A 15,520-nucleotide genomic window follows, 5' to 3' on the forward strand; every position below is an offset into this window, starting at 1 on the left:
CATCGCCAATATATAGTACAAGACAAAGCTACAACATCCATCAACACAGATGCTTCCTCAAAACAAAACAAAATGCTTTACACTAACCGAAAGGCCAGATTATATGTTCTAAATTTCCACAGAAAGAAATTTTGCTTAAAAAATATAATTAATTTGTAATACATCATACTTTTGAAACGACCTACCTTTATCTCCTAGTGAAGGACAGCGCGATTGCTCAGGTGCGGTCGGCGTTGTGCGTACTCCGTGCAGGATCTACTCCTATATACGTGTATATCCGCTGTCGGGAGTTTGCGGGAGTCTTCTTTGGTTCCCGCTATAATGCTGAAAGTCCGCTTCCAGTATGAATATAATATCACCCTAATCAATATTTAGCGTGTTCTTAACCGAACGTTTCTGCAATATAGCTTTCTTTGTTTCCTATATTGTACTCATTTGACAAAGAAGAACGTGTTCTGAGGAAGGTGTTTTATTACTAAATCGCATGGTAACCTCCAGTGCACGAGTGACATACGAGGTACCACTCACATCATTAATCACATCGGCCCAACTAAAACACTTATAGACTGCTAGACTCGGTGACGGCCCTGCTTCCAATATAAAATGATATAAAAAAATCCGAAATACATTTTCCACCGACACTGTTGTACTCACATAAACCCATTTTGGAACAATGTTGAAACATAATTCTTTTCTTGCGTCTTGTTCTCAAGGCTTGTTGGAGGTTATGCTAGACGTGCAAGGCGACCAAATCGTGACTTGGTTGTTTGGGTGGCTCGTTGACATAATCCTCTGGTTTGCTGTGCCTGACTCGATTATTACAGGTCGCCTACATATGATTGGTTCATTACCTTGAGATCGACCTTTGTGATGTTAGAAATAACAAAGCGGGTGATGCATATAAGGATTATCGGGCTGGTTACCTTTTCAGAACAAAAGAAGTTTAATGTGATAAAAAATTGTTTCCCAAAATAGGGAATGAAAAATAGACGAAATAGGCGTATCTCATGTTTATTCACATATGTATAACGATCTTTAACAATTTGTACCACAGTTTGAACATATTTTTTATACGTTTACAGTTATCACAGTTCATGACAATAAATCAGGTAGGAGCAAGATCTGCATAATGGAAGACATCCATGTCAGCAGTCTGTATTTTTCTTGCTTTTAAGAAACAACAGTTTTTTCAAATGTATGCAATAATTCAGTTATTTCACTATGTATATCACCTGTGATATCTGGCGCCTGCTATTGTTGTAATCCACTGTATCCATATTGTATAATGGGCCGGTGGCCTCTTTACTGAAATAAACTCATTAACTCATTCATTTATTCTTTCAGTCTGCAGTCTGGTGTCTGCTTTTAAGTAGATTCAGGCTTTTGTTAATATATGTGTATTTCTTTTTCTTTGATGGCAATGTTTGCCCGCCCCTGGATTAAACCAGTCGGAGCTCGTTTTATATCTGCTCTTCTTTGACGAAAGACGAACACGTTAGGGTGTGTCATTTTTTTTGTTAACTTCTTCAGTCGTCCATGCTGTTATTGGTGCTTGGTCTGAAAGGAAATCAAAGGCAGGCCACCCTCAAACCAAAAGGTTGTGACGTAATCAGCAAGCGGGACACATCGGGGGTCGTTCAATCTCATTAAAATCAGACCTTAGACTAAGGTCTGATTCTAATGAGATTGGGGGTCGTTTGGCATGCCCCCAAGGCGCTGAGCCATACATCTTCGACCTAAAAAGACAAACACAATATAAAAAAATAATGTTCCTTTGGGGGGGGGGGGTGGGGTAAAAGCATTACAATTTACAAGCATAAGCACTATTTTCTTATTTTAGGAGAAACTTTTACTTGTCTTATGGCTTGTGGCTCGTTGACCGTTGCTCTTTTCAACTAACCCAGTATTTTAATCCCTTATAACAGCATCACACTGCCTGCAGGCAGCATCAAAGCAGAGACAATATACCGGTATATGGTCTCTGATCAAAGCAATTTGTATACAGTAATCACAAAGGTCGAGACACCATATAATTCAAACAAACTTCATGTGTTCTTACGTACCGTAATTCGCCGTGCAGGGTTGAGTCCCATTGGTTTACCAGAAAACTATGATCGTGAATCACCCAGATTAGATTTCTTTTATTTATCAGAACCATGTCTGTGCTCGTAGGTTTCACCAAAATGATAAACGTCTCAGGCCTATATCACCTCGGGGCTTTTCGCCAACATCAAGTTGACACATCGTGATATAACTGAACGACACTAAACCAAGCTCTCAATCTAAAGCAGTCATATCGTATCAGGCTTTCACATGAGTATTCTTTACACTGACGAATTCAGTGTGCTGGTAGTGTTTTACCGACCGCTCTTTGCATCCGATATATCGTGTTTTGGGGATGCCAAAATACGCATATTTGGCCAGTATATAAGTTTCATCTTTACAATATGAATGGTTCACATCCATATAAATTATCTGTTGGAATGTTCAAGACAATGTAATAGTATTGATTATTAAATTGAAAGTGGAATAACATATAGTTCGGATGGTGCTATGAATTAATTTGTTATTGGGCGTTAATCTGATAATGTGTTTGTGGCAGCCACCTGCAATTGTAGGTTAACAACTTCGTGGGGATTCCGGGTTAGAATAGGTACCAGCAACCTATGCTGGTCGCAAGAGGCGACCAAGTGGATTGGTTGGCCAGGCTCAGTGCCTTAGTTGATTGTGAGTCATCGCACGAAGACGCCGTAGATTGCTGCTCACAATATCGATCACTGGATTGTCCGGTCCAAGCTTGAATTGTTATAGGCCGCCGTCATGTAGGAAGAATATTGCCGAGTGCAGCGTTAAACAACAAACAAAAACAACATGTAGATAAACAAATCATTGGCTTCGTAATTGAATGCACGATGCAGCTAGTACGGTAAACTACGGTTATAACGAACTCATAGGGGCTACTAATTTTAGTTCGTTATAACCGTAGTTCGTTATAAGCATATATACAGAATAACTAAAGCAAATAGTCGGGACCAAATAAGTAAGTTCGTTATATCCGTCAGTTCGTTATAAGCGTGTTCGCTATAACCGTAGTTTACTGTACCTAAACCTAACCTAACACCCTTTGCCAATATCAGGGAGGGGAGACAATCTTTGAAAGTATGTCATATATATACCACCGACGATAAAAGTAGATCAATATCTGGTGAGTCCACAATGTACTGTTGATTACCTTGAGTATGGTTGCCCTTGGTAAGTTACCTGCAATTCCGCCTGAAGACCTTCCCCTAAGTGGGCCACGTTGGCGGGTACTGGTTCCCTGGCGTACATTCATGCTCTATTGGGGGCATGCCAGGGGACTTAGCAGGTCATTCCAATACCCCTAATTGTTCTCGTCGGATATGATCGGTGACGACCTGGGTATGTGGTGGCATTGTCATCTTGCAGTTAAAAAAATCTGTCGATGATGCTAGCGAATTGATCAACGAAAGGATGCAAAATTTCACCTTCATATTGCTGGCTAGTCAAATGTCTATTCACAATAATCAAATCAGTTCGCCTGCCATGTGTGATGTAGCCCAAACTCCATGACACTAGCGTCCCCGTGCCGATCATGACAAACAAGTGTTGCCCTGGCATACTATACCGCTCGCCGCTACGTCGCCAACAACGATTTCTGCCATCTGTGATCCTAAGGCAAAACTCTATTTCGTCTGTAAACATGGCGTAACACCATTGGCGCGCAAACAGTCCCTAGTGGTGCCTAGCCTACCCCAATCTTTGCCGCCTATGGTAAGCTGTGATGGTCACATCTTCCACCGGACGCTTTCAGGCAGGCTGCACAGAGCCCCGGCTTTAACAGTAGATGTTAGAAATTCGCCTTCCTGTTTTTGAACTGAATTCTCTTTTGATGACGGGCAGATTTGAATCTAATTACGCAGTGCAATAAATGTAATAGGACTATCTTGTCTAGCTGTTGTTGTTTTTGGGGTGGGGGTTGGGATTGGGGGCTGCCACGGCCAGGTCTATATGTGAACGTTTTGTTGGAACTCTCAGCATGATACTGTATATATACGAATTCTGATGAACATGAACGTACATATAAGGTATGTTATAAATTAGGTATGTGAATTTGTTAGTATCGCTATTTTGACTTTTAGCATATGTTCCTATGTTTTCTTCCGATGAACTCGTTTGTATGGATTTATGACCGGTGACACCTGTGGCGCAGGATACCATTCACCTTTTCGCGAACACGGGGTATCATCAGTCAGATTCATAAACACGTGCTCATGATATAGTCGGAATCATACAATCGAAACTGCTTTCAGCAGAGATTCCGTATGATTATGGAAACTTTAGTCTTTTGTCGCTTTTATTTCTAATGACAAAACCCTCTTTCTTTTCTTATCTTATCTCGTCGCCGAAGCTTGTAGTATGTTCGGGTACTTTTTATTTGTACATAATAATTATTAAAAATATATAATTATTGTAAAGTATTTAGAAGTGTACATATTTATATGTAGCCACAATTCCACAAGGAATTATGCATGTGCTTTATCTGTAAATGCCTGTTATGTATAATATTGCTGTACATGAGGTGAGACGTGTATAGAGTATGTGTCTGTCTGTCATGTATTGAAAACTGTAAGGGACATTCTCGCGATCCCGACATTTGGAAACGAGCTAAATATGCCCCAAACACGAGAATGCGAGATCGCGAGATTTTGGCCAAATCTCGCATTCTCGTGTTTGGGTCATACTTAGCTCGTTTCCAAAGGTCGAGATCGCGAGAATATCCCATACAGTATTCAGCGACGTTCATGTTTATTGTCATAGTGAAAACTACTTCTATAGGTGTTTTTAAAAACTTCCATTTATCAAAATACCTAAATTCTTTCAAGATACTTCCAAAGTGGAACGAAATTCTATCTCCTTTGTCTTTTTAATATGTTCAGCAAACATTCCACTTATCCCTTCTAAACATAAATCCCCTTCTGAGCAGGATCCTTAATCCCGAGTGCTATCTATAAAAGTCTACATTAACACGTGAGGATAAGATTAATGGATGAACAACTTCTTTGTTACAAGTAGGAGCGAGTACTTAGTACTCCAACTTCTAAATGCCTCTCAATGAAGCTATATTGACACAGGTGTACATGTAGGCGGGTCACTGGCGAGGAATCGCCGTCCAACTTCATGCATGCGTATAAGAGAAGTCCGAATCCCCACACCATCCCGGTGACCGTCCTGTCACGTGATTACCACCACTGTACTTGTATACCATTTCGACCCTTCGCAGCCCGCAACAATACACCCATCTTCCCGAGGCAAGAGAGTTAACTGACTATAAAAGTCCAGTTCCCACCCTTGCCGAACTAGGCTGGTATTATGGATTTACATTTTGGCTGGACTAACGAGTCTACGCATAGTCCAATCAAATTCGCGCACCGAAATCGAAATCCGGTTCGTAAACTGTCGTGCAGATTTCGGTCGATTGCAGGATTTGCAAAGCATGTGCACCGCCAACTCCTTGTCAGCAGATATTTTCCCAATCTTTTCATGTTTTTAATCAAGAAGCTCACGTGATTTGATGCATTTCGCGATGTAAGACCCGTTTTATCACAATATAGGTCTTGGTTATCGATCAGATCGTTTTGACTGGGCGCCACCATTTTGTGTGAAGCAAATGCATGTGATACGAGAGGTGGAATCTGATTGGTCCATAGGAGAGGTTTAGAAGGGACATACCTGGAAAAAGCCAGTGGTGGCGCTACGATCGAGCCCAGTAATTCCAGCCATGTTCGGCAAGGGTGGAAACTGGACTTTTATAGTCAGTTAACTCTCTTGCCATGGGAAGATGCAATACACCTGGCGTCTTAAACTTCACCCGAGTTTTGTCTACCATCGCCGGACTGAGCTTCCAAACGAGAGGAAACCCCAGCTCTGTGACAGTTACATCATTGAAAGAAATAGGTGTTCGGTTCATAAAATGCGTTTTTATAAAGTCACCTTTCACCCCTTCTTGTGAGTGAGTGAGTAAGGTAGGGGGTGGGGGATAGGGGGGAGTGATTATATATCTGACGAGCACCAACGAACAGTGAATGAGTGAGTTGGGTTTAACACCGCTTTTAACACTATTCCACTTATATCACGACGTGTCAGCTTAATGTGGGAGGAAAGCCCGAAGGGCAGGTTTCAGACTTTTACCACTTCGGTGAAACCCACGAGCACAGTTATGGTGCTGACAAACCTAGAAACATAATCGGAGCGAACCGGGATTGGAACCCACGATCATAGGTTTCTGGCGTGCCCAAGGGACGCAACTCTGCAGGGTGAATCGCGGCGCCTTAGACGACTGGGCCATCCGTGCAGGGGGACCAGTCGTCTTGTATACATGTATGTAACCTGACTCGAGTTCTTTCGTCTGCGTCATGTGGATGTAGGTTGGGTGAAACGATAAGCCAAGGCTCATTCTTTACAGTTATTATGTTGATATAACGTGAGATCAGGGCAGTTTAACATATTTATTTGTCACAAATTCCTTTTCCGAAAGACACGCTGTATAAGACGAGTTGCTGAAACATTCTGAGCCTAACTACGAAGGACGTATAGTACGCCCTTGCAGTTTGTATGTACAGGTATGGAGTACAACCCTTCTCATGCTTACACGCTGCATGGAAACCCAAATCCTGGCAGCAAGGTCCTACGTGCATCAATGTGACTAGGTATTCTGTGTCAAATTGATGGAAATGGACACAGTTGGCTACCACGCTGTCATCAAGTATCTTCAACAGAAACTATAACATATCCATCCACGCGGACATGATGTAAACTTCACTTGGGATGAAGCGCATTCCCTTGCCACTGTTAAATTTGGGCAGCAGACTTCAAGAGGGGAAGAGAGAGCCTCGACGATGATCCATGGTCAGGAAGAGTGAGCGGGTGAGTTCGTTTTTACGCAGCTTTTCGCAATATCCCAGCAATATCACGGCGGTGGACACCAGAATGGCTTCACACATTGTACCCATGTGGGGAATTTAACCCGGGTATTCGGCATGACGTGACCAGGAAGACCTTCAACAGCCCTCACAAAGGAAAATGTGGATGATCAGCGAATCAACACGCGTCACATATCATATACAGTACGAATCTCTCATGGGAGTGTTGATAACGTCCTGAGGAATGAATTAAGCGTGACAAAAGGTTTTAGCACGCTTCAGGGTCACCATTTGCCGAGAGACTAAACCACAATCAAAGCGGTGGAGACATCTGACATCTCCGACGAAGAAGACAAAGTCTGTTCCATCATCTGGCAAGGTGATGGCTTCGTTTTCCTGGTGGGCCTTCCGAGAGGTCAGACCATATATGGTCAATATTATTCTAATCAGTTTAGGCAGCTGCGTGGGAAGATCAATTGACAGCTAAACGTTGTGGAACACCCAATAGAGGTGCGTTATTTCATCAGGACAATGCACCTTTGCACGAGTCTGTTGTCGGCTTGTCGCCATGGCTTCAATGCATGACTGTGGCTTTGGACACTTTGAACATTTTCTGCAGTCACCAGATTTGGCACAGTCAGATATCCCTCTCCTCCCAAGCATGAAGAAAGAACTGTCTGGCAGGCATCACGCAGACGATAATGACGTAATGTCAACTGCGGAGGACGTTTACATTACCAGGGGGAAGTCTTCAACACCAGTGGGATGATTGGATCAATCCACTAGTGAACTATGTACTGTAATTAATTGAGTCGGGATCGGACAAACCAGTAATTGGTGTTATGAGCACGTCCCGTGGCGTCAGGATACGGTGAAACGCAACCAACCAAGTATCTGTTACATTTGACCACTTTCTAAATGGCATTGTGTGTTCGTACATTTTGGTTATTATTAAAATGTTTTTTAAAATGTACTTTAATGAACAACATTAGCATTATCCATTACAGAAAATTAATAATTTACTCCATGTTTTTCCTCATCGGTAGCTATTTAAACTATTAAACGAACACTGAAATAAAAATGATTATCATTCCGAAAGACACAGTTATAGCATTAGTTCTTTTTGTGAAAATAACAATTTTATACATGAAAAACTATGACAAACACATTACTTTACAAGGGATTAGTTGAGTGTGAGCTTAAGAGAGTCGTGAATACAGAGTCTTTAAACTAAAGGATTTGGCATTCAAGAGCCTCTTACGGAAATAATTATTTAGAAGTCTTTCTTTTTTGTTTCTGCCAAAACTAACCAACCTGTAAATATGTAGACGGACTCAAATGACTATACAAAAACTATTTTGAACCCAAACCTCGTGTGTTCAAAATCAATATTTCTTGTATGAATCGTCGAAGGTTGAACATTGAAGAAGTATAATAATTTATTGTCGACTTATATATTCATAAAAAGTAATATTTTTCAGGACAGAAGGGCTGCTGTCGATGTAATACTGTTACTTTAAACAGAACTGAGTAATATACGTCTATTTATAGTTCAGGATAACATGTCGTATGACAAGCCACGTCATTCTTTCGTGGATGGCAAGTGTATGTGTATTTTCAAGAATTACCTCCCTTTGATTTGTTAGCAATGGTGTCTGCTAAAATCAGTTGACGAAATATTAACCCATTAGTGTTCTCTACATGAGGGGACTTACGGGTTTGAAATGCGACTGTTACATTTACTCATTGTGTACCTCCTTGGCATAGCTGTTATGTGTGCATTTATCGTGGATTTAATTGATTCAAGAACTGGGAACGATCACGTTGCCAAACAAAATGATGCTGAGAAGAATGAAGAAAAAATGGGTGATAAGTATGATAGAGTGTTTTGGGTTGTACAGGTGCGTAATCTGACATAATGATTCACAGTAGTTGAATGTATGTTGATTAGAAATGTGCATAACGTTGTGATGACAATCACTCATGCAAATAGACTATTGAGATAAACATGCTACAACTGAACAAATGCTGAAAGAGTGTCAGTTCAAACATTGCATCAGCTGGTGATAAGGAGATCCCCAGAAAAAGTCGTTGAGACACATTCCCCAAACAACTGAAATTAGTTATTTTTTGTTAGTTATTTATCTTACTTCTTAAACCATTATACTGGAACCATAACACAAATGAGAAAGACTTCATTGTATGAATTCAACGTGTTCTTTCAGCGTCTTAACATCATATTAAGTCTTAAGTACATGAACTATGCACTGCATTGACAAATCAGGGCAAATACAAAAATGTACTATAAAGATTAATAATGTAAGACACCTAATGTAAATAGTGTAGTTTAAACAATATTTTTGTTTCCATGAATGAAAACCTGGATTGGTCAACAGGCATAATACCTATTTGAAGACCTCTCCAGTACCCACATATGATCAATACAATTTTCAAATCATGCTATAGACAACAGTGTATATGGTACATAGTATTAGTTAGCTTGACTTAGATTATAGAGAGTAAAACATAATTTTTACACACATTGCTTGTTTTGTATAAACATGTAAAATTTGTTACGAAAGCGATCTGTTTGGGTGAATAATCAGATTCAGTTATCTTAAAATTTAATGCATCTGGCAAGTCTGCATTACCAAACAATACAGCTGTTATACCATATACCTTATCGCAGCAAAAACAGGTAGATCTCACATGGCTGAAATTTGAACACTGCAAAAGATAATGAAACAGTAAAATCCACAGCTACAAGTTGAAATATCACTAATGAAAGAATTACATTTGTGTACAAGTCAAAGTTTACAATGAATAATCTGATTAACTCTAGTTCCATATGTTTTGAAGATGTGATATACATTGCTTTGTATGTTTTTATCATAAGTGTTTTTAAATAAAGGCAAAGAGTCTATTCATCGTAGAGTGTCATCCAATATATTCCAGTTGCATACAGTAGATGATCAAAACGATTTTTTGTATGTTTCTGTGCGACAAAGTGGAATTTGGAGTAGGGTGGAGTACCTTGTAGCATATGATAATCTGGCATTCTTTTATAAAACATTTTATGAAAGTCACATACCGTATTCGACGTAATAAGCGCCCACGGCGATATTTGCTAATATATTGGCTAATGAACGATCCCAATTAGCACCCCTTCCAATTGATCAATGTACACATGACTTATTTATTTGCGTATAATACGCATGTGTGTTAAATGCACCCTCAATTATGGGCAATTGAATTCTGGAAAAATATATCTGTCGTACATAAACATTTCAGGCTGTCAACATAAACCACGAAATTTATCTTTCAACTCCGTTTTTTTCACCAAAATAATATTCTTTTAAGAGCCCCCTATTCCTAATTTTGCCCTGGGCGCTTATTACACTGAGTACAGTATTTTATGAGTTAAGTGACAGCCACTTAGAAATGAATAGCCCATTTCATTATAGATTTGGTACACTCCTCTTGCAGATCCACATATGGTTCTTAATGAATAATAAAGTTTTTCAAGCGACATGTCTTGTTTCTTTGTACAGTTATTCCAGATGTAATCACCATAATCTGATATTGGTAAAATGAATGAGCTATATACAGTTTAGAAGCTATTCCTTTGAAGATGGTATTTCAAGCTTCTTAAACAGTTGATCATTGGCAATAATATTATTGATATGCATCTATCACTGACCATCAGTCTGCAGAGTTAGTCCAAGATGTTTGTGTGCATTAACAGATTCAATCTTGATATTGTTCATTAATAGATCTGGCATTGTACTTGCTGTTGTTGGAATTTCATTTTATTTTATTTTGCTCATTTTGCTGTCGATTCTAAATCTGTATTTTAAGATATTGTTGATGAATCAGGGTCATCAATAATTACTTATAGAGATGTATCGGCAGTAAATAACTTCTTATGGCACTGAATATTATTCACTTTATCATTAATGAATCCCAAAAATATTATTGGTCCTAAGACCGTACCTCTGTGGGATTCCTGTGTTTACTGTTTTTATATTAGATTCAAACCCATTTATTACAGTCAGTTGTTTTCTATTATTTAAATAACTTTCAAACGATTTCAAGAGGGAACCATGCACTATTTCCATATATCAGATTATCTGGAAAATGTGAAGTTAATATAGAGGAATTAATGAAATTACTTAAAGGAACTGATAATTGTTCTGCTAAATATTTTACGATACAAGTACTAATGTTATCAGGCCCTGTTGCTTTGGAAACATCGAGATAACAAAATGTCTCTAACTTCAGATTTTTGGAGACCTTTTCTCTGAACACAAAAGTCAACGTTTTCCAAAATATCATTTGGAATTTCATCATTGGGATTATCAACAGTTGCAATGCCTACGAAGGACTTATTCTATATATTTGTTTTATTAATATCATCTTCATACACAACATCATTTTCTTCTATGTGAGGAAAATATCCTTTCAGTCTTTTTGTTTGTTTACAATAATACTTCATAATATGCCACCCTGATTTGCTACCATGATCCATGTTTATCACATTATCCAATTTTTCTATATATGCTAATTTGCATTTCCTTTCTCAGTTATACTAATAAATAGTTTTGTCTGTCATTCAAAGTAGAATGTTTAGCCTTAAATTGGTTGCAATCATTAAACAATCTGAGAATTTTGGTATGTAATATGCAATATTATCTTACACCTTTAAATGTTTAGAACTAAACATGCTAAAGGTGTTTCAAATCATAGGGAAGACAATTGACAAATAAAACCCCCAGAAAAGGACTATTTTTCCCTGCTGACTGTAATTTACATGTTCCCTACAAAAGTATGTCCATGCAATAGCAATAGATTAAACTGCAAGTGGAACAACCTCTGCCCACATGGCAACATGAAAAAAAATAGAACTATCTGAATTGTTTTTGAACTACTGACCATGCTGACCAGGATTTTCCCCCAAAAGTAAAACCAACATATGAAAAAAATCTGGTCTTATTGCATCAGAAAAGACGTGGCAATATTTACAATGGATTGCATCAGGCAAGAATTAACCGATGAATGGTGATAAACTTATATAGATAGCACGATATCTCATCAATAATCTCATGTGTCGTTTGACTTGAAGTATGCAAGGGAAGGTACAGGGTGATTAGGTTTCATAGTAGACATGAAACTAAAACACTAAGATTGTGTAGATGTTAAGTGTCTGAAAAGGACAGCATATATGTTTGAATAAAACAACATTCTGTATCTATCAGTGCAGACCAGTATGAGACCATTAAAAAATGTGTTATTTATAAAATAACACTAATGACTATACAATAACTCACAAAATTACCCTTTATCATTTTTAGAAAGATTAAAATATTAACTTTGAGAACTTCAACAAATGTTAAATGCTCATGTACATATTTCTATTGGTTATCAATTTAAACTTGTAAGATATCTGCAAGGTATTTTGTGTGTGATAAAACAGCACTGGTATGTTGTTTGGTAAACAATCATTGATAATAAACACTGATGACTGTTTTAGATTTCAGATTTCCACATCAGCAAGTTTTATGACAAACAACGAGCGCCAGATGTAGTGAGATTTTGCAGAGACTACCTGAGTGTGATCAAACCTGACATTGTGCTGGCCACAGGTGAGGATCTATGCATTGGGTTACATTGCCTCGAGACATATTCTACGTTTATCTTTTTTCATCCTTGATTAACCACGGAATAATATCTCCATTCTGTCATAATGAACCCATTCTGGACCAAAGCTTCCTTTTGGAAGTGGCATCACCATCTCCCTCTCTCTTCTCACTAAGTTAGCCAGGATTTCTCTCACTCATAATTGTTTATCATAAAATGGGTAGGTTTTTCGGCAGGATAAAGCCAACGGATAAAAACTATATCCGTTGGGGTCATATGCGGATAGAGATGCAAATATCAAAGGTCAAGTAGGGACTACTTTCACTGTTTATAAACAAACATGGCGTTGCCCTCGTCATTCGGCGATTGAGTCAGAATTAACCATCGGGAATCTGGATAAACTACAGGGAAAATTGCTATCATTATCAAAAGAACAGTCTAATATACTGAAAATCTGTGTCTAACTGTTACGTAGCTAAGGCATTTTATAATTATTGTTACCTTGTTTCGTTTTGTCGCTGTGTGTACATCTGACTACACTTCTTAACGTTATGACAGGACAGACCGACTGTCAACGTCTGACCATGGCCGTGACGTCTCATAGACTAGGGTCAGAGTAGCTTCCCTTTGACAAAGGGCAGTTACTCTAGCGGACAGACCGATGGATTGCCACAAAAGGCCATTAAAAACAATTGTTGTTTTGCGTATATGTTGCTTGCCACTGGATAAGAAACAGATTCCAGTTGGAACTATATTGGCTACTGTCACTGTCCGACTGACACATCATTTACCCTATGACGTAATAAATATTAATGCGCGCATTCCAGGAAAACTCGCAATGTTTCGGTAATGTTTGTGAGAGAGGGGAAAGCAATTTTGAAGCACAGAATTAAAGAATGACATTATATGATAAAGAGTTTATCATGCTTGTGTGTTTGGGGATGGTAAATATCCTGTATTAGGAATAAACACTATGTATTTAGCTCGCCAAGGCTTGCTAAATACAATGTTTTTTCCTAATGCAGGATATTTACCATCCCCAAACACACAAGCGTGATCACCTCTATGTATTCTCGCTATTCTGATTACACATGTATTTGTAGTGGCATGTTTGTTGAATACAGTTGAAAATGAAGCTATGGTACCGTATCTGATGGAATGGAGATATAGCACACTGGATAAGCAATGTGTTTGTTCTTGGGTGTTGTGTTTTAGATCATCCACTGATTTGCCTGACCTGGCCTTATTCCAGAAGCAGACATATATATATATATATAGCTGTAGTACAACCATGAAGTAAAACACCATTCTCCATTTTCTAGGGGATCTTGTTGATGCGAAGGAAAAAGATGGCCGAGGATCACGCCAGTATCGGGCAGAGTGGGAGGAGTACCACAAGACCATGAGGGAATGTAGCAAGTTCCACAACGCCAGATGGCTGGACATCAGGGGAAACCATGGTGATCACTGGACAAAGCAGTCTTTGAAACTAGGGGCATTTGAGTCTAGACGCACCTTTACATTTGGACATAAGGAACCCCATAGCTTTCATTCTTCATTTTGAAATTGAGAAAACTCTTGTTATAACTTTATGTTACGCAGTGGAAGGCGACGATCACATGTCTACCTTCCGTCCTTCTAACTCCACTTGAAATTATACAATTACTGGGTAACTAAACGTGATTCTCTTTTGATGACATATGGGTAACTAAACGTGATTCTCTTTTGATGACATATGGGTAACTAAAAGTGATTTTCTCTTTTGATGACATATGGGTAACTAAACGTGATTCTCTTTTCATGACATGGGTAACTAAACGTGATACTCTTTTGATGACATATGGGTAACTAAACTTGATTCTCTTTTGATGACATGGGTAACTAAACGTGATTCTCTTTTGATGACATGGGTAACAAAACATGATTCTATTTTGATGACATATGGATACCTAAAAGTGATTCTCTTTTTATGACATGAGAACCTAAACGTGATTCTCTTTTCATGATATATGGGTAACTAAATGTGATTCTCTTTTGATGACATGGGTAACTAAACATGATTATCTTTTGATGACATATGGGTAATTAAACGTGATTCTCTTTTGATGACATATGGGTAACTAAACATGAATAAATATAAATAAAGAAACTGTGTTAGGTACATGACCACAAATGTAGGAATGAACCACTTACTATAGGAGCAAGTACACACTTTACATTTATAAGGACCATGAATATTGGTCCAGGTTACGTCTGTAAAGACAGCGAATATTGGTTGACGACAAAAAACAGTAAAAGGGTGTCTTGCTCCATCAAACAGAAAGCCTACACTGACGATTTTTATGAATTATTCGTGTTACGTGAACCGAAACAATGTTGTTGTTTTTTTGTTTTTTACCTCTCAAAACGTTATGTCACATTGTTTTACAAGATAAACTTACAGAGGTTGTTTTATCGCATAGTTTACAGGTTTCTTTAAAAAAAGCATTGGTTGATATATATATGGGTTCTACAAACAAAATCTTATTCTAATGTGCATGTGCATACATTAATCTTAAATGCAAAGGTCCACCTCAGAGGTGGACCTGGGTAGAGAGGAGAGCGTAAGTTCATGGGTTTGATCCCTGGCCATGTCATACCAAAAGAGGTTCAAAGATGGTACTTGTCATCTTTGAGATAACAGATTATAGATCACTCATTTCCATCTCTTGCTAGGCCAGCCATCTCAGTAGTCGAATGGTAGAGCATCCGTCTAGAGAGTGGAAGGTCGGGGGTTCGATCCCCGTCCGCATCATACTAAAAGACATTAAAAGATGGTACTTGTTGTTACCCTGCCTGGCACTCGACATTTAGGGGCTAAAACAAGGACTGGTAAGCTCAGAGTCAGTATACTGTGTCTGAGTGGGGTATTCATGTTAAACTGCGGCATGGTATCTCAGTGG

The 15,520-nt window shown here is 38.7% G+C and overlaps 1 protein-coding gene across 1 annotated transcript in view; it reads left to right on the top strand.

Moving 5' to 3' along the window:
• The first annotated feature begins 8,587 nt into the window (after positions 1 to 8,587).
• The window catches only part of LOC124144773 (transmembrane protein 62-like), a 30,763-nt gene continuing 23,830 nt past the window's right edge, over positions 8,588 to 15,520 (top strand). Inside the window, exons 1-3 of the mRNA XM_046514326.2 lie at positions 8,588 to 8,842; positions 12,472 to 12,583; positions 13,901 to 14,038. Coding sequence (XP_046370282.2) covers positions 8,666 to 8,842; positions 12,472 to 12,583; positions 13,901 to 14,038 — 427 coding nt within the window. The 5' untranslated portion in view covers positions 8,588 to 8,665. The remainder of the gene's footprint in view (positions 8,843 to 12,471; positions 12,584 to 13,900; positions 14,039 to 15,520) is intronic.

Source organism: Haliotis rufescens, unplaced genomic scaffold (genome assembly GCF_023055435.1).
Source record: "Haliotis rufescens isolate VD_foot unplaced genomic scaffold, xgHalRufe1.0.p SCAF_3, whole genome shotgun sequence".
Taxonomy (NCBI): Eukaryota; Metazoa; Mollusca; class Gastropoda; order Lepetellida; family Haliotidae; genus Haliotis; species Haliotis rufescens.